The 23,551-nt window shown below is 41.0% G+C and overlaps 1 protein-coding gene across 7 annotated transcripts in view; it reads left to right on the top strand.

The window, feature by feature from the left end:
* The window catches only part of RALGAPA2 (Ral GTPase activating protein catalytic subunit alpha 2), a 184,077-nt gene that overhangs the window by 49,631 nt on the left and 110,895 nt on the right, over positions 1–23,551 (top strand). For 6 of the 7 annotated variants that reach the window (XM_077933545.1, XM_077933550.1, XM_077933549.1 and 3 more), the window contains 8 exons: positions 1,791–1,931; positions 4,845–5,012; positions 7,874–7,968; positions 8,491–8,569; positions 8,710–8,886; positions 15,484–15,677; positions 16,948–17,046; positions 18,770–18,925. In XM_077933545.1, coding sequence (XP_077789671.1) covers positions 1,791–1,931; positions 4,845–5,012; positions 7,874–7,968; positions 8,491–8,569; positions 8,710–8,886; positions 15,484–15,677; positions 16,948–17,046; positions 18,770–18,925 — 1,109 coding nt within the window. The remainder of the gene's footprint in view (positions 1–1,790; positions 1,932–4,844; positions 5,013–7,873; positions 7,969–8,490; positions 8,570–8,709; positions 8,887–15,483; positions 15,678–16,947; positions 17,047–18,769; positions 18,926–23,551) is intronic. The other variant, XM_077933546.1, reaches the window with a different exon arrangement.

The raw sequence follows: 23,551 nt of genomic DNA, 5'->3' as shown, positions 1-23,551 counted from the left end.
ATAATCCTGAGACTTCTTTTAAGAAGTATACCTCTCTTTATCTCAGTAAATAATAAAAATGCTATTATTACTCAAGTTTATTTTGCAGTTCAGAATTAATCAGAAAGAGACATAGCTTTTGATTGAGGACTTACACTATGGATGTCAGGTTTGCATGCACTGAAACAAGCTTGGTAAACTCTTTTGCATGTTAGTTACTGGAGTGAGAGAGAAAGAGAATATTCTTTGTGTTTTCAAACATTTTTCAGTTTCTTTCACTTGGTGAAGGGTTGGTCCTGATTTGCTAGTTCCAGTTCCTGGTAAATCACTTTCCTGATCTTCTAACCGTGTGTGCAAAATTTTGTTAGCATGTGCACACATCTACGCTGGTTACTCTTGAAGGTGTACAGATAGATTTCCCCCCACTCATTAATATGTCTTTAACCTTCACTCTCATCTCACTTTTCTACTGGTTCCTTGTCAACTCAACACTGTTTCCTCATCACTCTCTGGCTACCCCTGAGATATCCAATCCAATCCCTCCAGATGTTGTTGGACTACAACTCCCATTATCCCTGTTCATTGACAATCCTGGTTGGGGCTAATAGGAACTGTAGTCCAACAACTTATGAAGAAAACCACATTGGCTAATGCTGGGACACCTTGTTTTCAAATACCCTTGCTTGCCTCACTGCATTGATCGTGTAGATTAGCCTGCTCACTTAAGCCATCTTGATTGTTTTACTTAAACTATTTCTCAAGGAAGCTCTGATATAACTTGTATCAAATTATCTTGCTACCCTTTTCTGGCTAGTTTCCTATGCTTCTACTAAGGGCATGCTAGGCAAAACGTTTAAGAGGTTGTTACATCTCCACCCTAGGAAATGTTTTTGATTATTGTATTTTTTCTTGTCATTCAGATACTAAATGCAAATCTTCCTACCTGCACAAACCCTACTTCCCAAAGATGGAGAACAAAATTTTCCTATTACTGCTCTCCATTTGGAAAAAAACAAACTTTTTATGTTTTTGTGAATATAATTATTTTGAAACATAATGGGAAAAAATGAAAATTTTCATTAAGGTTTCAATTTTTAAGTTAGTTACTTTGCTATAAATCTTAGTTAAACTGGTAGACGTTCTGAGTAAATATATTTATTTGCAGAGAATCTACAGAGTAAAATAGAAGTTCCAATAAGACAGACAGATCCATTTTGCCCTTCCATCATATTTATTCTGTATGTCCCGTCCCCCCCACTGGTGTGCATTTGCTGTCATCTTCCTACAGATATCCACATATTCTTAGGTGATGGTATAGCCCATTTGCTCAAGAGTAACTGACCATGTGGGCACAGAATATGCTTCTGACAGTACCAACAGACAAATGAATCACATCGAAGACAAATAATACTTCTTGCAAGTGAACCATTTTTGCAATTAGCCAACTTTAAAAAAAAGTCTAGAATAATTCAGGCTGTAGAACGACTGCAGGAAGTATCTTTTATATGCTCTAGCATTCATTCTGGTGAGAGGTTTAGTAAACTGTCTTTTTTTTTTAAAAAAAAGTAGCATCTTCAGTAAACAATGTGCACTTTTGTGGATTACATTTTAATGAATTCCTTTTTCACTGTTAATTTACATTGATAGAAAATTAATGCCACGTGTACATGGGAATTCACATTTAAGAATTTTCTCAGTTCCCTCGCTCTTTTTCTTTAAATGCAATATTCTGCTAAGTAAAGTATCCTTCTAACTGAAGTATTGCATTACTGTTTTGAATTTACTTTTGTCACTTTATTTCTCCCTGGAAGCCAAGCGAAGTCAGTCCATCAGCAACTGCGCTCATCTCTGTGAGGCTTTGCCAGGCACGAAAAGCGTACCTCTACTCCTCCATACTGTCAGCTCTTTCTTACCTGCTCTCTCTTACACTTCTTACTCTCACACACTTTCAGGTATGCTTCTTCTCTCAGTCTTCTGTATTCATGTTTTCCTGTGTCATACACACAGTATTCTCAACTATATTTCTATTATTGTATTTTAGTCAAAAATAGTAGTGTGTAATATCATAGTTCTACCCAAAATGCAAGTATCTGTCACCTAACGTTCCAAATTCTGTAGCGCAGCTTTCATGTTCTCAGGATTCCTTGTTAATTCCGCCTGGTTCCCCTGTTCTTGAACAATCTCAACTGCACCAGTTCTGCTTTTAAGATGTGCATTATGACTGACTCTTCATTCCCTCCACCTTCACGTTCATTTGGTGACATTTGTGTATTGACTGTGTGGGTGGATTTTCCAGGGGGGAAAAAGGTAAAGGGACCCCTGACAGTTAAGTCCAGTCGTGGCCGACTCTGGGGTTGCGGCGCTCATCTCGCTCTATAGGCCGAGGGAGCTGGCGTTTGTCCGAGTCATGTGGCCAGCATGACTAAGCCGCTTCTGGCGAACCAGAGCAGCGCACGGAAACACCGTTTACCTTCCCGCCGGAGCGGTACCTATTTATCTACTTGCACTTTGATGTGCTTTCGAACTCCTAGTTGGCAGGAGCAGGGACCGAGCAACAGGAGCTCACCCCGTTGCAGGGATTCGAACCACCCACCTTCTGATCGGCAAGCCCTAAGCTCAGTGGTTTAGACCACAGCGCCACCAAGGAAAACTGGTGTTCAAAGAAGTTCTTCTGTGTAATGAACTCTGCTGTCTCTACAATTTTAGCAAACCTAAGAATTTGACTTCTAATAAGTATAAGAATCTGGGACGCGGGTAAAAGCCTCAGCGCCTAGGGCTTGCCGATCGAAAGGTTGGCGGTTCGAATCCCCGCGGCGGGGTGCGCTCCCATTGTTCGGTCCCAGTGCCTGCCAACCTAGCAGTTCGAAAGCACCCCCGGGTGCAAGTAGATAAATAGGGACCGCTTACTAGCAGGAAGGTAAACGGTGTTTCTGTATGTGGCTCTGGCTCGCCAGAGCAGCTTATCACGCTGGCCACGTGACCTGGAAGTGTCTCCGGACAGCGCTGGCCCCCGGCCTCTTGAGTGAGATGGGCGCACAACCCCAGAGTCTGGCAAGACTGGCCCGTACGGGCAGGGGTACCTTTACCTTTACCTTTTTAAGTATAAGAATCTATGACCATGAAGTCTGTTGTATATTTGACCTCTTTAGGTCAATTTTAATTAAAATACACCCATTCTTGCTATTGTGCCTCCATCTTCATGTACAGTCATTTCCGTATCTCAAGTCTTCATGACAATTTTTTGTTGTTAGTTGTGTGGAGTTATGTTTTGCTTTGTAAGAATCCTAAAAATTAAGCTGACTTTCTAATCAGCTGAAACGTAAGTGCACTGGAGTTGTTGGAATTGCTGCATCTATGGCACTTCCTAAATCTGTTGATGGCAAAGTGGCAAAGCAGTTTTGTAACTCAGGTCCTTCTTTAATATAGATTTGACAAAGATTTTTGTTTGATCACAGGCTATTGAATTTGAGTATGTGAATGACAATGGGAATTACATTTAAAGGTTTTATGAAACTTGCAAAATTATAAAGTAGCATTCCCACAAGAGAAAAATGTTAACATAGCATAGCATAGTGTAGTTATCAGGCCACTTGCCCAGTTAAAGAAAACACATACAAAGATGACAAAATAGTAAATTGAGGGAAGGTATCTTAGCTAAATTAGTATAATAAGAAAAATAAAGGAAGAAGAAAATAAAAAGTACTTTGTACTTACCAGCATAAACCAAAAATACTAAAGGAAATGAAAACCTCCAAAGTTGGGGAACTACCTTCTTTGGGATATACATGTTAGGCCAAGGAAACATTTGCTACAGTTCCTGTTTGTTGTTGTTAATTACCTCATACTCTAGAAATACGGATTTCCCCCCTGCATTCAAAATACATATGAGACAGAACACGTGGTTAAAGTGGGGTTCACAAATCAAATTGTGCCTTGAACCAGATGAATCCAAAACTTCATATTTCAATTTCAATCTATGCCACCATATCTTATGCTGATGAATTTTCTGAGACTCCAACACTTAAACTTCAAATAGCTAGATGAGATATCAAGCTGAAACATTGGGGTGAAACCGTTCAGGTGGAAAGGAAAATATTTTAAGATTCTGGACCCCTCTAATCATGCTTATATTTGGTAGAAATATCAGTGCATGTTAATGTGATTGAGCCACAGCAAAAGCGAAATAGCTTCTAGATATGATTTTTAAATAATATAATTATTATGTTATATATATATGCATAATAATCCCTGAAAGTAATCTTTAAGTTACAAGTTTTACATTGCAGATCAGTGTTCTGCTTGGTTCTTTGCACCTCCCCATGAGCAACAGTAGGAGAATAAATGATGCAAACTGAAGAAATGTATACAAATTTGCTCAAAAAACATAATTTAAACAGGTTGCAGAATTTACTTTCTCAGCACGTTATTGAGAGTGCAGATTTTAAGAGACTGGGGGATTACCACAGAGTATACTCACTCAAAACACCCTGATTATTAAAGCAATAAAGCAAAACTTAGGTTGTGAAAGACACTACACAACTCTGTTTTTCCACTATAAATAGGGAACTTGATATGAAGGAAAGAAACAGCATCCAAATAGATGTGTTAACTCTTTTCCTCATACCCTTTCTAGCCTTGAAATCACACCCCTTCCCATAATTTTAAGCAGAGAACTATTAGCTAGGATTCCCAAATTCATGTTAGATCAGTCCTAATAGTTAACATTTTATTTTGTTTTCTCTGCTAATTAATAATGAGGTAAAAATGTATTCATGATTTGAATGTCTCACAATGTTATTGATGCTATAGGCATGGGCATTTGTAATTGGCATATGACTGAAATAGTTTTGTACCAATACCTACAGAAGCTGAAGAATATCAACAGTCAGAAAATGGAACAGGACTTGAATATCACCAGCCAGAAAATATAGAAGGAACAGAATGTAATGGCACATTTTCACACCAAGAACAATTAACTCGAAGTAGTAGCACCTCGGATATTAGAGACCAAAGTAATTCTGATGTTTTCCAAGGTAATTTAGAAGTAATAAGAACTGCCTCAATGAGGAAGTTAGTTCTTGTTTTGGTTTGAAATGTTTTGTGCAACAATAGCAAGTGCTGTGTTCTCATAGCTCCATGAATTTGTCACTATTCCTGTTGTATAATAGAATTCTTAAAAGGCAACAACTGTGATTTTTCACCACAATGTTCACTGTGTAATAAAAATATATCTTATAATGGTAACTTTGCAAGAAGATTAGTTTTAGTCTGTTACATTGCAACAATACCGATCAACTGCTTTAGTATAGTCCAGTCTGTCTGTCTGTCTGTCTGTTTATACCCCATGATCACAAACGTGGAAGTAAACCCCACTGAATTCAGGAGGACTTGTCTGCACTTGCAGCCTATGTTGGGGAGGGGGAGTATGCTCTCAATTTACAATGAATAAGCTGTACAAGTTTCAGCAAATCATGCTATAGAGTTTATGAATCCCTTTAATCCCATGTTCAATAATTTTGGTGGTCATATCATTTTAGGTAACTAGTGTTTCAAGACATGAGAGGAATACAAATATAAAGGGTTAAAGCCAAAAAAAATCTGAAACGTTTTAATATTAATGCAACAAATAATGTAATAATTTAGTTAATGTTGACTATTTGGTTTATAATTAACTAGCGTCAGCTATGGTAAAGGTAAAGGGACCCCTGACCGTTAGGTCCAGTCGTGACCGACTCTGGGGTTGCGGCGCTCATCTCACTTTATTGGCCGAGGGAGCCGGCGTACAGCTGGGACATGTGGCCAGCATGACTAAGCAGCTTCTGGCGAACCAAAGCAGCTATGATGTTAAAACAATTTGCAAGTGTATTCCATGTTTATTTTCCTTATTTACAAAAAAGTGAAAACATTGTGCTTATCCCTTATTAGGCTGTTTTGTGGCACCCCTCCCTCCCCAGGGATGGATGGACCAGCCAGTTTCACATGTTCATTCATAACTCTGTTCCATCCTGTTTTTGCATTAATCTATTTTTTAACTCATTTCCAAGCACATTTTGTCTAGTTGTTGTTGTTGTTGTTTTATATACAGTGGTACCTCGGGTTATATACACTTCAGGTTAAAGACTCCGCTAACCCAGAAATAGTACCTCAGGTTAAGAACTTTGCTTCAGGATGAGAACAGAAATCGCGCGGTGGCAGCAGGAGGTCCCATTAGCTAAAGTGGTGCTTCAGGTTAAGAACTTTGCTTCAGGATGAGAACAGAAACCACGTGGCGGCATCAAGAGGCTCTATTAGCTAAAGTGGTGCTTCAGGTTAAGAACAGTTTCAGGTTAAGAACGGACCTCCAAAACGAATTAAGTACTTAACCCGAGGTACCACTGTATATCCTGCCCATCTGGTTGGGTTTCCCCAGCCACTCTGCGTGGTTTACAGGGTGTGTGTGTGTGTGTGTGTGTGTGTTTTAAAAATTACTTTGGTGCTTTTTGGAGCTGTGAGCTCTAATGTAAAATCTGGAGAAACTTGAGGCCCAAATAATGCTTTTATTTTCCCATCAGTGTATTAGTTTGGGAGAATAAAATTAAGGCAGAATAAAATGCTTTTGCATTCCTACTCGCTTCTAGCCCTCCCCCCACCAAAAAGCATTTCATTTAAGTATAGTTTACCTCCTCTTAATAATATTGTATATGTAACCCAGACTTTTTATGAGAGGTTTGCTAAATAATGGATTGCAAGTGGGGCCAGCAGCAAAATGTTGCCCTTGTAGCACATGAGTCTGTGGCTATAAGGAGAGGGCGTCTGAAGATAGTGTTGGATAGGAGTCCCAGAAGTAACTTGAGTCATATTCATGCACATTTTAAAAATAGTTTTTGAATGTTTCAAAGTACAACCAGTCTGCATGCAAGTCAAGGCAGCATGGAGATTTTGGATGCAACCAAATGTTTGGTTTGATGGAGGAGGAGGTCTGAGGGGACAAAATAAGCAGATTGACCTTTGCTGCAACCTGAGAGGTATAGGGGATTTTTGGCTGGGAATCAAAACTTGTCTCAGCTTCCCCTCTGGGCCACAATGTTAACTAATAGTGGAATATGTTGCAGTGCTAACCTGTTCACTCCAACGTGCAGTCGGGATATACAAGTGAACTGCAGTGCAGGGTTGCTGCATATTATTCTCTCAACTCAGCCTGCAATGTAGGGATTAAAGCAATGGATAACATCACAAGATTGTTGGATTCTCTAAGCTTCAGCCCAATCTCAGTGTACAAGAGGTGCCCAATGGCACTAGACAACACAAAAGAGTTGTTGTAAATCATTTGAAGCTACATGACAATTTTGGATTTCTTCATTGATTGCTGTGGGCAGCTCTCTTTCATCCCTGAAAACATTTAAAAATAGTGTAAACAAAGACTTGCAGAGGGTTAGACTAGATGGACTTCCAACTCTACAATTTTATGATTCTATGAAATATTATCCAATATAATGGATAATGATGACAATGGCAAGGTTCTCTCCACCATTTTTTCTTTTTATCATCTCTCCTCCATTCCCAGCCCCTCAATTTCATTGCCCCTCCTACCCAAGCTTCTGTGCTGTCCCTCAATAGTTGGTCAGCACTCCATACCCACTGAGCATAGTTAATCCTCATTAGTCTGTTTTCATTACTCTCCCCCACCTCCATTAGGGTTTTCCACCCTAAATAGCTTTTTGTACTTAAGCAAACTTTGGGTTGCCAGGGTATGCTAATATCTTGTGCATGAGGATTGAAATTAGAATAAAATAGTCTAAGTGCATAGCTGACACAATGGCTTGATTAGCATGTCATATTTATTTGTTAACTGATAATCCCAATATTTGAATGAAGTATTTTTTAAAGAATTAAAATATTACTTTCCATTTCACAGTTAGAAAAACAGAAAGCTCACAGAACTTAACTTTGGATGCTGAATGTGTTCAAGGAACTGAGAGGTCCATGAACAAGGAAAGTACAGCCCAAGAAGTAAGTTTTAATGTGCATTAAAAAGTAAAGGTACCCCTGTTTGGGCCATAAGAAAAAAATCCTTATTAGGGCAATGTCTTCATTAAGTCAACCAAAATAGCACAAAATAGTGTGCATGATTTTGAGTTCACCAGAGCTCTTGGTCTCCTGACTTTCCCAACAATTAGTGTTGCTGTTGATTACCAAGAGGAGGAGGAGGGGGAGGGCAGCAGGAGCACCACACAGTGTGACGCAGCAGTGAAGCCAAGCCAATGCTCCCAACACTGTGCCTCCTACCACCCACACAGCCCCACCAGCGGCTACTGCTGCCACGCATACACTCAACCCCCTGCCCAACTCACAAAAAGGGGGAAGAAGCTGGTGCTAGCCACAACTGCTGTCCTCCAAATAATGTGTTCCAGCCCTTAATCTGCAAGTGTTTTGAGCAGTTACCTGGAAGTACATGCCTCCATTAATTTGAGACAATTTGATAAGAAAATAAATTGTAGTCCAAACAATTTCCTGTATTTTTTTTCCACACAGGCAAGCAACCCTCCATCTCAATTAGATTTCAAAGCAGATGTGCAACAATCACATGGAAGTCCCAGAGAAGGAGAACAGAGTGAGTTTCAGTAAAAGAGGTGTTTATTGCTTTGCTAGTGATTTGTGGTACAATATGCTGGTGTCACTATTGTGTATGCCTATGTTTTAAAAATGTCTTCTTTCAAATGACTGTTTTACTCATCACTTTTGGCTATGTAGGTGAAAGTGTTAGCAGTGATACCTCCATTGGATACAATAATGAAGTAGATATCACATTAGCTCCCTGGCAAGCATGTGAAGAAAACCCTGATGTCAATATCCCAGCTGATATTTGTGTTGATCCTGATGCGTGCCAGTGGTTGCATCTGAGTCCTTCAGGTGTCACAAATTTAACAGGTATGTATGCTCAAGGAAGTGTGTTGTGTGTATGTGTGGTGGTTTGTATAACACACACATGCACACACCACAGATATGTACACCCATGTATGGTTTCTTGAGTTGATAATGTTAGACTTCATAAAATGTACAGTTTTAGAAAGCCAAACTCTTTGGAGCAGGAATTTGTGTGGCAGAAGGTAAGTTATATATATTAATGAAAAGTGTACTGGGGAAAGGTAAATCACATTAGGCTTTCTGTAAGAGCACTCTTTTGCTCTAGGAATCAGTTTGAGAAATTACTGCCCTTATGCAAAATGTGTATAGGTAAAGGGAGATATTAGACATGCTTATTCCTTCCATGCACATTGAAGTTGGTATTTTCACCACCCCACCCATCTTTGCTGAATTTCTCAGTACCCTATTTAGGGGGAGAGAACAACAACAGAAAATGGGTTAGGAAATAGAAAATAGAAAAGTTTTTTTTATAATGTGTATTGGAATTTTATTTGTATTTTTAACAAAAACTTAATAAAAATATTATAAAAAGAAGGTTCCTACCTGGAAGAAGAAATTAAGGGAAGCCACATTTCCACCCATAAGATCAGGTCATTAGGAAATGCTTAGACTATCAAAGAGGAAATTAAGAGGTAGGGTTCAGAAACATAAGGTAGTAATAAGGTAGTAATAGGATCCATGGTGGTGAGGAGATCTAAGGTGCTGAGATCTGGCATAAGAGTCTTGTTGTGATCATTTGCTCATGCATCTCATGCATGAGTGAAGGATTTTCTCTCAACTCCAGAACAGTATCCTGTGTACATCTGCCGCACCCTACTCAAGATACCTAGGGTGGCAGTATTCATGGCAGATGCCACCATGGGTACATCACAGTTTTCAGCATGCTCCATGGTAGCAGGTGTCATAGCACACAGTACCTTATTGCTTAAACAGTGGTAAGCAGACTTCTTCCCTAATCAACCTCTCCATAGTGTTTTTCCATGGATCAATGCTATTCGATGAAGAAACACTCAAAGACTTTCTTCTTGACTCTAAAGATAAAAGAAAAGTTATCGTAACCCAACAGGAGGAACGGTGCTTCTCCGACAAATCAGTCATTTGTCACTACAGGCAGCAAGGCAGACCGAAGGAACTCAAGCCAAAACAAACCTGAAACCAGCCATGTTTTTCTCCAAAAGGTCAACAGGGAAACAAGTTCAACATCTCCACCCCTCCCAAGAACCCCCCAAGACACCAATGATGCCATTAGCAATCAAGTTGGGAAGTTGCCTAAAAGCATTCATACATATTTGGCAGCACTCAATGATGGCTCAATGGGTCCTATGGTGACTGCATAGAATTCATCATTCACCCTCAAGCTCAGTTCATCACTCCTCTCTGCATCCCCGTCCAAATGCCAGATTGTGAGGGAATGTGTCCAGCAGATGCAATATGGCAACAATAGAGCCAGTACCTCCGATCTGGTGGAACACTCTGTCACAAGAGACCAGGGCCCTGCAGGACTTGACATCTTTCCGCAGGGCCTGCAAGACAGAGCTGTTCCACCAGGCCTTTGGCAAGGGCACAGCCTGACTCCCTCCTTCGGCAATCTTCGCGGAGCTCTGGCCCAATGGCTGCCAGTGGCTTGAATTAATTAATTTTAGAATGAATGATTTTAGAGTGTTGTTTATGTTGTACTTTTGTACTGTTTTATTGTTGTTAGCCGCCCTGAGCCCGGCTAAGGCTGGGGAGGGCGGGATATAAATAAAATTTATTATTATTATTATTATTATTATTATTATTATTATTATTATTATTACCTGCAGAAGAACACTTGTTAGGCACCTATTCGATTTTCTTTGTAGTTCTCAAAAAAGATCGCAAAGCCTGGAGGGCAGTACTCAGTCTGAAATATCTCAACAGCTGAGTGATCTACCCCAAAAAATCCAGATGAATTCCCTAGGACGTATCAAGCAGTCCCTTCATCTCAATGACTGCATGATTTCCATAGACTTACAGGATGCATACCTTCACATTCCTATTCAGCCCAAGTACCACAAGTGTCTTCGACTCTTCATTGGCCCACACCAGGCATAGGCAAACTCGGCCCTCCAGGTGTTTTGGGACTACAACTCCCATCATCCCTAGCTAAGGACCGATGGTCAGGGATGATGGGAGTTGTACTACCAAAACATCTGGAGGGCCCTCCTGTTCAGATTGGCCTGATCTCTGAGAGTCTTCATGAAGACAATGGTTGCCCTGGTGGCTCACCTCCCCCTCTAGGGCAACCACATCTTCAGAACACTATGAGGACCTGCCAAACTCACAGATTCCTCATCAACAAGGATAACAGCCACCTCCTCCTCATACATATTGGTGCACTGGTAGATACTACCCAGGGCCTGGTAGTCCTTTCAATCAAGGCAGCAACTAAGCTCCTGATGTCCTCCAATAGGATGGACATCATACTACTGGCTTGTATCCTGGATCTATACATATCAGCCTCACAAGTCATTCTATGGGCCAAGCTTCATGTGAGACCACTCCAGTGGTTCCTTCTTCTACACCAGTGGTCACATTCACAGCAAGCACCACTATGCCTTGATCCCTCCACAGCTATGAGAGACCATGTTCTGGTGGACAAGGGATGCTAACCCATGGAAAGGAATCCCCCTCAGAGGTCCCTTAAAGATCACCATAACATTAGATGCCAGCCTGCAAGGCTGGGGGATGCATTGCGAGGGGTGACTGTTCCAGGCAGACTGGACACCCGTTGATTCACACAGCACATCATCAACTGGCTTGACCTTAAAGCAGTATGTCTGGCCACTCAGCCCTTTTTCCACAGCATGCCCATCTATTGCATCCTAATCAGAATGGACAACACAAATGTTCACTCCTATATCAACAGGGAAGGTGGGACCAAATCAGCAGATCTACAGCAGGAGATCACATAATTCCTACTCTGGGCAGAGGACCAACTCTCCTAAGTGTCTCAATAGGAGACGTCCAACACACAAGACAACTGGTTGAGCTGCACCAGACTGGACTGCTGCTGTTTGGGAGCAATATATTTTCCTACCTGTGTACATTCACTCTTGAGCCACATAGCTGTTCTAGACACGCTAGAGACTCCTTATGGTCCTCCCTATGTAATAGACAAAAGCTCTCAGAAGGTTGGTGCTCTGAGGAGGGTAAGACAATTCTTGACCTTTATTGTCTGAGTTGTGCTGCTGGTATCATGACTGTATTGGATTTCATGACTAGTTGCTTTTGTAGCACTAGAGGGTGCTGAATACCCACTAATTTCAAGTCTTTAGTTTGTAAGCCTAAAGGCGGGGTCTGTATACAGTTCGTTTTTGTAAGCTGCTATGGGAGACAATTTGGCCAAGAACCAGAGTGGGAAAATGTTTTAAATAGATAAGTAAGCAAGTCTGAGAAATTTTCTGACAAATAAGTGCATCAGTAGAAAAACAAGCTGTTCTGCTCTTCAAGATTTCCTGTGCTTTTTGTTCTAGTAAGTACTGTAGCTGTGATGAAGTCAGTTTTATTGCCCTGTGTGGCTTTTGATTTCTTCTAGAATAACATTAATTTTGTGTTAGACTTAGAAATGTAAGTGTTGATGTGAGTGAAAATGTACTCCTAAAGGGATGTGTGCCTTTTGAGAACAAATTGTTTTGTGTTAATCACTTTGCTTTTGAGTGAACAAGTCATGTTAAATAGGACATGTGCTGGAAATTATTATAGGCTGAAATTATTATAGGATGAAAATGGATAGCTGGAGTCATATGTGCCACACCTTCAATAACATACCTCCGGTTGTGAACAGGATCCACTCCAGAGGTCCAGCCGCATCCCGGGGTTTTTGCAACCCAAGGAGAAGCGGTAGACCACTTTGCGCATGTGCGTGGGGGAACACTTCCAGGTTTGCCGCTTTCACAACCTGAAGTTTACGTTACCTGAGGGTAACGTAACCCGAGCTGCTGCTGTACTGATTTCATTGACAATGCTGGACACTCAGAAGGAAATTTGGCTTAATGGAGAAACTTGATTAATTTCACAAATTGACCATTATCACACATTTATGTAATTGTCAGGACAAATAATGTCCATCATTATTATACCCATACTACATGGAGCAGGACTGTGGCTGCAAAGTAATCCAGTTTTATAATACCCACTTTTTGAAGGAAGAAGGTTAGTTGTGGATGATAATGCAGTGTAGATAACCTGCCATTTTGGAGTGGGAGAGTTTGCTTTTTTTAGGGAAATGTAGTGGGGAGGGGGCTGTGAAGATAGTAGCAGCAGTGCAGTTAATTAAGGGCTAGAGGAGGCGACAAAAGGCAGGGAAATAACAGAGGGTTTCAGTGGTGTGTAGAGGAGACATACAGGTGCCAGGTCCACCTGTAGAGGGACAGCAGGTTTACCAACAGCAAGTAGACTTGGAATATAATTTTCTCCAAAGCCTGGTCTACTTAGGCCTCTTCACCTCTCAGTCGCTATATCTAATATTTATTATTTATTTATTTATTACATGTACCTTTTTCTTCCATGGAACTCAATGTGGTGTATATTTTTCTCCTTCCTATTTCATCCTCACAACAACCCTGTGAGGTGGGTTAGGCTAAGAGATGGCGACTGGCCCAAGGTCACCCAGTGAGCTTCATGGCTGAGATTTGAACCCTGGTCTCCGAGATCCAACACTCATAACCATTAGGCACACTGGCTCTCTATATCTACCAGAAATGTATATCTGTTTCCAGATGCTATTTATTTATTTATTTATTATGATAATTTTTATTAGTTTTTCAATTACAATAATCCAATAATAGCCTCATTATAACAATGCCAAATTATAATACAATTCCTAATACAAATCATTCAAATACCAAATTATATAATTTAGGTGGGCCCCCCACATGCTAGAATTGATGGTGATTTACTTTGTTTCTGCGTTCCAAAATCTTATTGGTTTCAATCACATTCCCGTCATAATAGTAATCCTTTATACAACAGTTGCAATATTTATAACTTCTATTTGTATTGATACATTAAGTAATTTACAAGTGAACATCTCATACTGTATCATTGTTCTTCTTCCTGTGTGTGACATTTATTCTGGCCATGATGTTTCTTCCTGTCCTTGTATGTCAATCTTTCCCCAGTTGTTGCTGCAATCTCTCATTCCTTGAGCAGACCTGATATCCCAATGTTGTTCCAGAAATTTCTCCCTTACTCAATCCCTTCCAGATTCCATACTCGCAAAATGATAATTAACACAGTCCAATTAAATTTCTCCCTCACTCAGTCCCGTGCTTCTTTGTTTTGCAACTTTAGCAATAGCTGCAAAGTCACTCTATCCCAGTCAGTAACCTGTTTTCGCCATTTTTCCTCCCAGCCTAGGAAGAGGAGTGATTTGTTATACTGCCGGTGCCCTTGGCAAGTTTCCAGGCTTCTTTCATTCCTCTGTTCAGCCGAAGATAAATAGCACATACCTTTCAGATTCCATACTCACAAAGTGATAATTATCATAGTCCAATTAAATTAAATTCTTAGTCCTTTTAATGTTAATTGAGTTTTTTGCGCACACAGTTCTGTTTAATGTTGTATTCCATATCTGCAGTCCAGTTTCCTCTTTCTTCACTTGCTCTTTGTAGAAATTGATTTAACATTCTAGGGAGGGTTGCTGAATCATAAATGTAAAAAAGAAAACTTTATATAAAGAAGCTGTAGGCTCCCCTCCCCCCACACTGTCTTTTACACATCTTTCAAATTCAAACCTTAAAGACCTTGTAGCTGCTTCAGTTCCGCAGTTTATGATCTCATCTCTTCTAGAACGCGTCTGTACATTAGTCCAAAATAAACTAATTAACAGAAGAACCTCTGCTTCTTAATGGCGGGTAGGAGGGTTATTGACAGGCGGAGTGCTTTTGCACTCAGCACCTCCCTGCCTCTCACATTCCATGCCAGAGTGAGAGCCAGGTACCTAGACAAACTGCGAGTGAAGGCCTTTCCCCCTGACCCTGGAGGGAACTTGCAAGGATAATTACCCGCAATTATCCTTGTTTTTTCTTCACCAACGATCTCCCACTATCGTGGGAGCTGTCTCCTTTAAGGCACCGGAACTGGAAGCCTAAGTATTTATTTATTTGGAGTATTTATTCCCACCACTACCCCAAAAAGCAGCCTGCAAATGCCTGTGATTTCCAGCATTCCATCCCACATTAGCATAAGCAGGAAAGGAGCTAATTCTTTCTTTTTAAAGCTATTTTAAAATGCTTGCAGGAAGCTAACGTACAGTTTCTTCCTAAGTAACTGTATGGAGAAAAATATGGTTGCCCCGTATGCCTGGTAGTAGTAGGATCTGGAGAGGAGTAAAGCAGCCACAGCCTTTTGCGTACACACATGCTTGCTCATTGTTGCTTAAGCCATAGTTTTACTTAGTGTTACATATGAATCAGACCACTGGGCATCCAGCCTGCAGTGGCAAAGATCCTGTGTGGAAGGTGGGATGTTTTTATTCACACCGAGATGCACCAGCCCTCCTGTACGAAAGTCCTCCTTTTAGGACACACTTGGGTATTTTGCTAGTAATTAATAACAAATAATTTTCTCTTCTAGACAGCAGTGAGTTTCTTGCTGATGATTGCAGTATAATTGCTGGTGGGAATCTCATAGGCTGGCATCCTGATTCTGCTGCTGTGTTATGGCGAAGAATATTGGGAATTCTTGGAGATGTGAACAGCATCCAGTGTCCTAAAATACACGCCAGAGTTTTTGAGTATCTCTTTGCGCTATGGTACAAATTAGCAAAGGTAAGGTTTGCTACTATAGACTTTGTCTAATGGAGAGTTAGTAGACTAATGTGAGATGCTAAAATAAATAGAACAGGAAATACCGTAACTGTTTAATCTGTGGACTCAGATAGATTAGTAAAGAAAAAGCATTTTATATGCGTTAGATGGGTGGCGCTGTGGGTTAAACTACAGAGCCTAGGGCTTGCCGATCAGAAGGTCAGCAGTTTGAATCCCTGCGACAGGGTGAGCTCCCGTTGCTTGGTCCCTGCTCCTGCCAACCTAGCAGTTCGAAAGCACGTCAAAGGTAAGTGGCGTTTCCGTGCGCTGCTTCTCCAGAAGCGGATTAGTCATGCTGGCCACATGACCCGAAAGCTGTACGTAGGCTCCCTCGGCCAGTAAAGCGAGATGAGCACCCCAACCCCAGAGTCCTCTGTGACTGGGCCTAACAGTCAGGTCCTTTACCTTTTTATATGTATTATAACACTGTGGCACCAGATGGCATTGTAGAGTTCCATTTTTGCCAAAACAATTTCTCATACAAAGTTTACAATGCGTTTTTCGGAAATGCTTATTTGATGTGTCTAAATCCAGCCTGTCTAAAATCTTATGAATATTGTATGTTAAATGTTTAAAAGCTTATTTTCAACTACCCATTGAGACCATAGTGAAGATTTTAATATTTAAACAGATGAATGGTACTGGGATGAAGTGTGCTTGTAAATAATGTTCCCGACTGTACCAACCCTAATTTGTAAGCCCTCAGAAATTCAATAATGTTTCCGTTGTTTTGAGATAGGAAGGAAATTTGTACAAAAGTTATCTGTTCAAATTAGTTGGACTACAGTAACAAATTCCATACTAATCAGAAACTGAGATTAGCAAGCTCATGATTCAGTGTGCTGTGTAACCCAGGGCAGCCCCACTATATACCTCAGGAGGTAAGAACATAAGAAGAGCCCTAGTGAATGAGACTCGAGGCTTGTCTAGCCCATCATCCTGTTCTCACAGGGGTCAACCAAATACTGTGGGCATCCTGCAAGGCAACCTGATAACCTATTGGGACTTTCCAAAGGAAAGGAGAAGCATTACAACAGCCGCTTCAGTTTCAAACTTCGTGCATCACAGATTATTGATGAGAAAAGGGCCTTCTTTAGTTTGGGATTTTCCAAAACAATCAGAAAAGAAAGTGTGAGATCCTATCTGAAGAGGTTAAGAAGGAAAAACTATTCACTTTAGCTCATCAAGATTGTGTATGTCTTACTATCTATCTATCTATTTATTTATTTAGATAAGGGACAATCTTGCTATCAGTCTGGATAACCAATCCACTCCCTCTCCTCCTACTTTAATTCCTCCACTCAGAATATTTGCATCGTGGTTGTTCAAGGTAAGTTTTTCATGCCCCTTGGTCTGGACCAATCTCATTTGTATCCTGCTTTTGTTTACCTTCAGTCTTCTAAACTCCCAAATTGCTTTTTAAACATGGAGGAAGGACTGCCTTACTATGTTAATTTTGTAGCTACCTCTAATGTTGGGATGCGGGTGGCGCTGTGGGTTAAACCACAGAGCCTAGGACTTGCCGATCAGAAGGTCGGCAGTTCGAATCCCCGCGACGGGGTGAGCTCCCCTTGCTCAGTCCCTGCCAACCTAGCAGTTTGAAAGCACGTCAGAGTGCAACTAGATAAATAGGTACCGCTCCAGCGGGAAGGTAAACGGCGTTTCCGTGCGCTACTCTGGTTCGCCAGAAGCGGCTTAGTCATGCTGGTCACATGACCCGGAAGCTGTACGCCGGCTCTCTCGGCCATAAAGCGAGATGAGTGCCGCAACCCCAGAGTCGGTTACGACTGGACCTAATGGTCAGGGGTCCCTTTACCCTTTACCTTACCTTTAATGTACATGTAGCTATACAGTGGTACCTTGGGTTACATACAATTCAGGTTACATATGCTTCAGGTTACAGACTCCACTAACCCAGAAATAGTACCTCGGATTAAGAACTTTGCTTCAGGATGAGAACAGAAATCGCGTGGTGGCAGCGCAGCAGCAGCGGGAGGCCCCATTAGCTTAAAATGGTACTTCAGGTTAAGAACAGTTTCAGGTTAAGAACGGACCTCCAGAACGAATTAAGTATGTAACCAGAAGTACCACTGTACTGACTATACAAATCTAAACGTAACATCAGCATAAGCCTTTAAAATTCTTTTGTATCTGAATGTATGTTGAAACTTTTTTATATATATTCATTAGTTTGGATTTGACCTAAATACAAAAAGTTCACAAGGGCTGCGATTTCAGTGACAGAAGCCTACATGTGACCACTACTCTGTATTGAGGATTTTTGAGTAAACTTCAGGAGTGCACATCGCTCTATTCACATTATGGAGAAAGAGGAGACTGTTCCCTTGTGCCCTGTTTGAATGATGCCTGAAGTCCTGTAATGAAAGCAGAGTCAGCATCTACAGTAATTTAGTGAATTCTGTGCAACCAGCCTGTGATGTGCAAATTAATTGGTTAATTGGGATGTAAATAAGAATATATTAAGTTGCACTTAAGCTTTAATCTACTATTTTTATAATAAAGTGTGCTGTTCTGTCCTCAACTTCCCTTCCTTAGTGTTGGTATTTTATTTATAATACAAAACGTTAATTATCAAACCTAACAATGGATTATATGCATTTGTGCTGTTCTCTTCATGGAAAGATCTTTGATTCCGGGAGGCTTCTATGGATGGAAGGGCAGGTGCCATTTTTGCTGATTCTCTCTCTCCACTGCAGCCACACACTCCTATGTTTTTCCAAAGGGTCCCTCATTCCTTTAGAGCAGTCTTTCCGGAGCTGCAGTGGAGGAAGAATATCTGAAAATTGCAACCCTCACCTTCTATTAGCTGAGGCCTTTGCTGGATCAAAGCTATTTTGTTTGTGGGTGAGAAATGTTGATGTTAAGTTCCATAAAAGTTCCAAATAATAGAAAATGTAACTTAAAATGTGCCCTTTATCATCTTGAGAAGGATGTCTTGAACAGTTGTCTTTGTTTCATATATTGTAATACAGTACTCATGTTCTGATTATTTAGAAGCTGTCTTATTCACAAAACATACTCTTTTATTTTAGGCTACCACCTTATCAGATGACTATAAGGAAGGGAAGCTTCAAGCCTACAAACTGATATGTGCTATGATGGCTAGGCGCCAAGATTTTGTGCCAAATCCTGACTACCTGGTGCACTTTTATCTTGTCATGCATATTGGATTAACTAGTAAAGATCAGGTACAAATACTATATTTCTAGTTCTGAAAACTGAACTGCATTAATTAAACATGCTTTCTAAGGTTTGGATCCCGAGCCACAGTATGGCTTGAGACCCTGTGGAAGAACCCCTGGTGGGATTTTCCAGTTCTTCCCTTCCCCTCCAACCTACTCCCCCTTTTCTGGAGGTTCTCCCAATCTACCACAGTATGATGGTGTAATGCAGCAAAGAGCTGCAGGGGGAATCTATGCTAGTTGTTTTCTTTTGTTTTGCTGGCACTGTGTATGGGACATTCCTACTGGTGCATGGGGAATTGAGATCCAAGCCACTATCTCTTTTGGTTTCTAATGAAAACTGAATGACTTGGAGATTTCCATCAAAAATGGCTTCTGGATGTCATGCAGGTCCTGCAATCTGTCCATTCATTATGTGAAAATTCAGTTATCTGAACATGAAGAGTTCTGCCCAAACCTCACTATACACACTGCAGATTCAGATAGCCAAACAGCCAGAGTTTGCCCCCTTCCTTCCTTCCTCCCTCCCTCCCTTCCTTCGTTCCTTATTTGTTTGTGGTTTGTTGGTCAGTGGCAACCATTTTCTCATTCTTTCATATGTATGAGAGAGGAACTAGAAAGAGAGATGGGACAAATCAGTTTTTTTCTTTGTCTTTCTTTTGCCGGTTGGCTATAGCCATTTTAGAAACAAACCATGATAGGGGAAGGGGGAAAGATCACAAAGTAGAATTGTTCCCATAGGAAATCATTGAAATTGTCAGCTCATTATGCAAACACCCGCCTTACAGATGATTTCCTGGGAACACATTGTGTTCGGTAAGTGGGACCTGTGTGTATAGCCATTATTTCACTTTTATTTAGTTCCTGGTGTGAGGTAAATGCTACACAGCACTTTTAAATGGCAATATTTATGCTCAGGAGGCTTCTCAAGCAAGTAAGACAAGGTGAAGGAAAAAATTAGAGCTTGGAAATAAGTATAGCATGTTAGATAAAGGTAAAGGTAAAGGTACCCCTGCCCGTACGGGCCAGTCTTGCCAGACTCTAGGGTTGTGCGCCCATCTCACTCTAGAGGCCAGGAGCCAGCGCTGTCCGCAGACACTTCCGGGTCACGTGGCCAGCGTGACGAAGCTGCATCTGGCGAGCCAGCGCAGCACACGGAACGCCGTTTACCTTCCCACTGGTAAGCGGTCCCTATTTATCTACTTGCACCCGGGGGTGCTTTCGAACTGCTAGGTTGGCAGGCGCTGGGACCGAACGACAGGAGCACACCCCGCTGTGGGGATTCAAACCGCCGACCATGCGATCGGCAAGTCCTAGGCGCTGAGGTTTTACCCACAGCGCCACCCGCGTCCCAGCATGTTAGATAGAAGAGGTTTAATTGTGTAGAAAAGATAAGGCTGCAGAACTTCAAGGAAAGCTGCAGGGAAAAAATGAGTTAACTAGATTTGAAGGTGGCATATTGGACAGAGAAAGTGAATCAGTTTCAGGTTTGCCAATGGTAAAGCAGGAAGTGAAAGTAAAGAAAAGGGGACCAAGAGTAAAGGAGCTCTACAGAGCACAAAAAAGGAAGAGTTTAAAGAGAGATTTGAGAATTCTACATCAAATTAGAGAGGAGAAGCCAACCAATCAAAAGCAAGGTAGATTAAGACACAAACTGATGCTACTTAAGAAAAGTACTATAGAAAAAGGTATTCCTGCTAATTTCAATAGGTAATAGATTACAAAAATCTTCCATAGTGCAAATTTTAAGTTATAAACCATATCAGTATTGTTCCACATTGCCACTGCCTTTTTAAAAAGAATTCTCTTTTATACCTCTTGGTGGCACTCTTGGCTTCAAGCTTTCCAGTTGGTAGCTATGGGATGCTAAGAGCCCATTGCGTTTTTGCTTTTCAATGGTAAAAACTCAACAGTGTCCAATGCATATATACTTGCTGTATTTTTATCTAAATTGGCTAACCTGTGGCCCTCTAGATGTTGGTCACCTACAACTTCCAGCAACCCTAGCCAGCATGACCAGTGGTTAGAGATGATGGGAGTTGTAGCACAACATCTGGAGGGACAGATGTTAGTCACCTCTGATCTAAATGCTGCATCAGCTGAGCAGCTTCAACAAGCCTCTAGGACTCTCCAGGGTCCTCCCCACTTATGTGCATTTCACTGATGCGTGCGGAGGCCCAGAACATAACCCCTGCGTAAGTGGGGACTCTCCTGTACATACAAGTAGAAAACATGAAGAAAAACATTTTTAGAAAAAGACCAGCACCGACTTAGGAGCTTCCAAGACTTATGGAATATTGAGGGCATAAATAAAAGAAAACTGTACAGAAACTAATCTCTTACAGGGATAGGAGACTCCTGGGTTCACACTGAATGCCAAAGATAGGAACTGTTGTCTTGGTTGGTATTGATTCTGCTTTGGCATGACAAATGTGCTGCCTAAGCGAAATTCTTGGATTTCTCCATTGTTTTCTATGGGCAACTCTTTCTTCTGCCCTGTGGGAGGGGACATACTTCTATAGGGGAAAGCGTTTAGCATACCATGCGTCTTTATAGGTTGTAAGTCTGTGGGCATGAACTAGCTTGTTTGTCTTGATATTATGCAAGATGTTCTAGAAAGCTTTTCAGTGGCAGGGTAAAAAGATTGTAAATAAACACAATTGTTTAGAAAGCATATGCGGGCTTCTTATTTACATGGGACACAGAAATTTTCAATGCAATTGCTTCTGAAAAAGGAAGGGTTAAACCTTTCCACTTTGTGCATTCCTCATGCTAACCAGAACCCTGTAGCTGCAAGCCTTCAGAGTGCCATGTTTTCCTTTGCACCTCCTCAAACTGCCCCCTCCCCTAGTCCTCAAGGCTCCTGTCCCAGGCTAGCTGGAGCTCTCCTAGGGAATGGGGATAGACTGCACCATTGCATGTCCCACTTGTTCTCTCCACTGCTGAGCTTAGTTAACTGAATTATTAAATCTTTAAAAGGCAAATAAATGCTTGAAATATTTAAAATATACTTTTGTGAATAATTTTGGTTTATCTTCTGACCTATAGGTCCCTATAGGTCTCTGATATCTCTTAGTAATTGCAAAATATTTCCTGAAACATGTTGATATTTGCTGTACCTTGCTTATCCTCAACCTTGCACATCAACCTTAGACACATCAGCCATAAGACTACATAAGACCGCCCACATTACACCCCATTCCAACCCTCATTCTGCCTACTTTCTGCCCACTTCTGGGTCCAGAAGGTCCCGCACGCCAGCATTCGTGTGTCAGTTGGACGCACGCAAACTAAATTAATTCTTAAAATTAGGACCAGAACCACTATAATGCACTGCCCTCAATTCCCATTTCATGGAGCTGGTCCTGCATGATGCCATGGTCCCTGGGGTCAAAAGCTGCAGAGAGACTGAGAAGCAGGAGACAACCCGCTTGCCCTATCAAAACAAACTGTGTCATCTAAGAATGCTTACAACTGCCCCACAGCAACTCTCCTCCACCTTGCACAAGAAGTGGATATTTGTGACTGGTCTATAGTCCACTGCCACTTTCAAACCAGCAGTCATCACCCCTGTTATGCAGTAAAGTGTTAACCACACTCTGGACCCAACCAGGCAACCCCTCTCTAATAGATTTAATAAACCAGGCAGGGCAGGAGTCAAGAGGGCACATAGACAACTGTATAGCTGCAAGTACCTTGTCCACATCAGCTGATTGCATGAACTGAAACTAACTCCACAGCAAACACATCGCCAGCTATGACATTGGGTACTTCAGGGTCATTTCATAATTCATAATTCATAAACATTTTAATAGATAACAGAGTTTACCAGTAAAATAGTAAACCTCTAAACCTACCAAGACATAAATTATAATTAAATATTCTAGGAGCTACTCCATGCTCATTCTTCGCTACTTCATTCATCATAGTAGCACTATAAACAACCTTCCCTCGAATGTGTTTCCACACTAGACAGATTCAAGACTTTCCATTTAAACTTTTTATCCACCATAGCTAGACGCCTGGACGTCTGCGCCCCTGTCCTGAATGCTGCCTACAAGCATTCTTTCTGATAAGTGTCTCTCGCCTACCAGGAGGGCCAGAATTTACTGTTCCATCCCTTTCCCCACACAATTCTTACTAGAATCGCTCCCTCCCTCATTCCCCCACACATGATGCCCCAAAAGGACAGCAACCAAAAAGCCATGTCCATTTTCTGTTGCCATCCTTGTAGCAACTCAGTTAAAATAACTGTTCCCTTTCATTCTGCTAATCTGAAGATGGTAAAATGTGATCTCGTCTTGAACAACAAAAGATACCCTCCAATGTTTCTACATTGCAGTAAATATGAGATGACTGTGAACACCATCCTACTTTGTGCCTTTAGTAAATTTTCTATTTGGTGTGTGGGGTGAATTTAGCAAAATAATTTTCATCTATATGAATAATTTTTGGCAGTTTGTATACTTGTTGATATGTAAAAGCAACAACAACCCAACACCCTTTTACCTATTGTTTTACTTTATTTGTTTATTTAATACCCACCCTTCACCACAAGGTCCAACAACATTATTTTAAATGTGGTATAAACAGTTATGTTGTAAAATCATTTATCATTTTGTATTAGAATAA

Source organism: Podarcis muralis, chromosome 8, assembly GCF_964188315.1.
Source record: "Podarcis muralis chromosome 8, rPodMur119.hap1.1, whole genome shotgun sequence".
Lineage (NCBI taxonomy): Eukaryota > Metazoa > Chordata > Lepidosauria > Squamata > Lacertidae > Podarcis > Podarcis muralis.
This window is presented reverse-complemented; position numbering and strand designations above follow the sequence as displayed.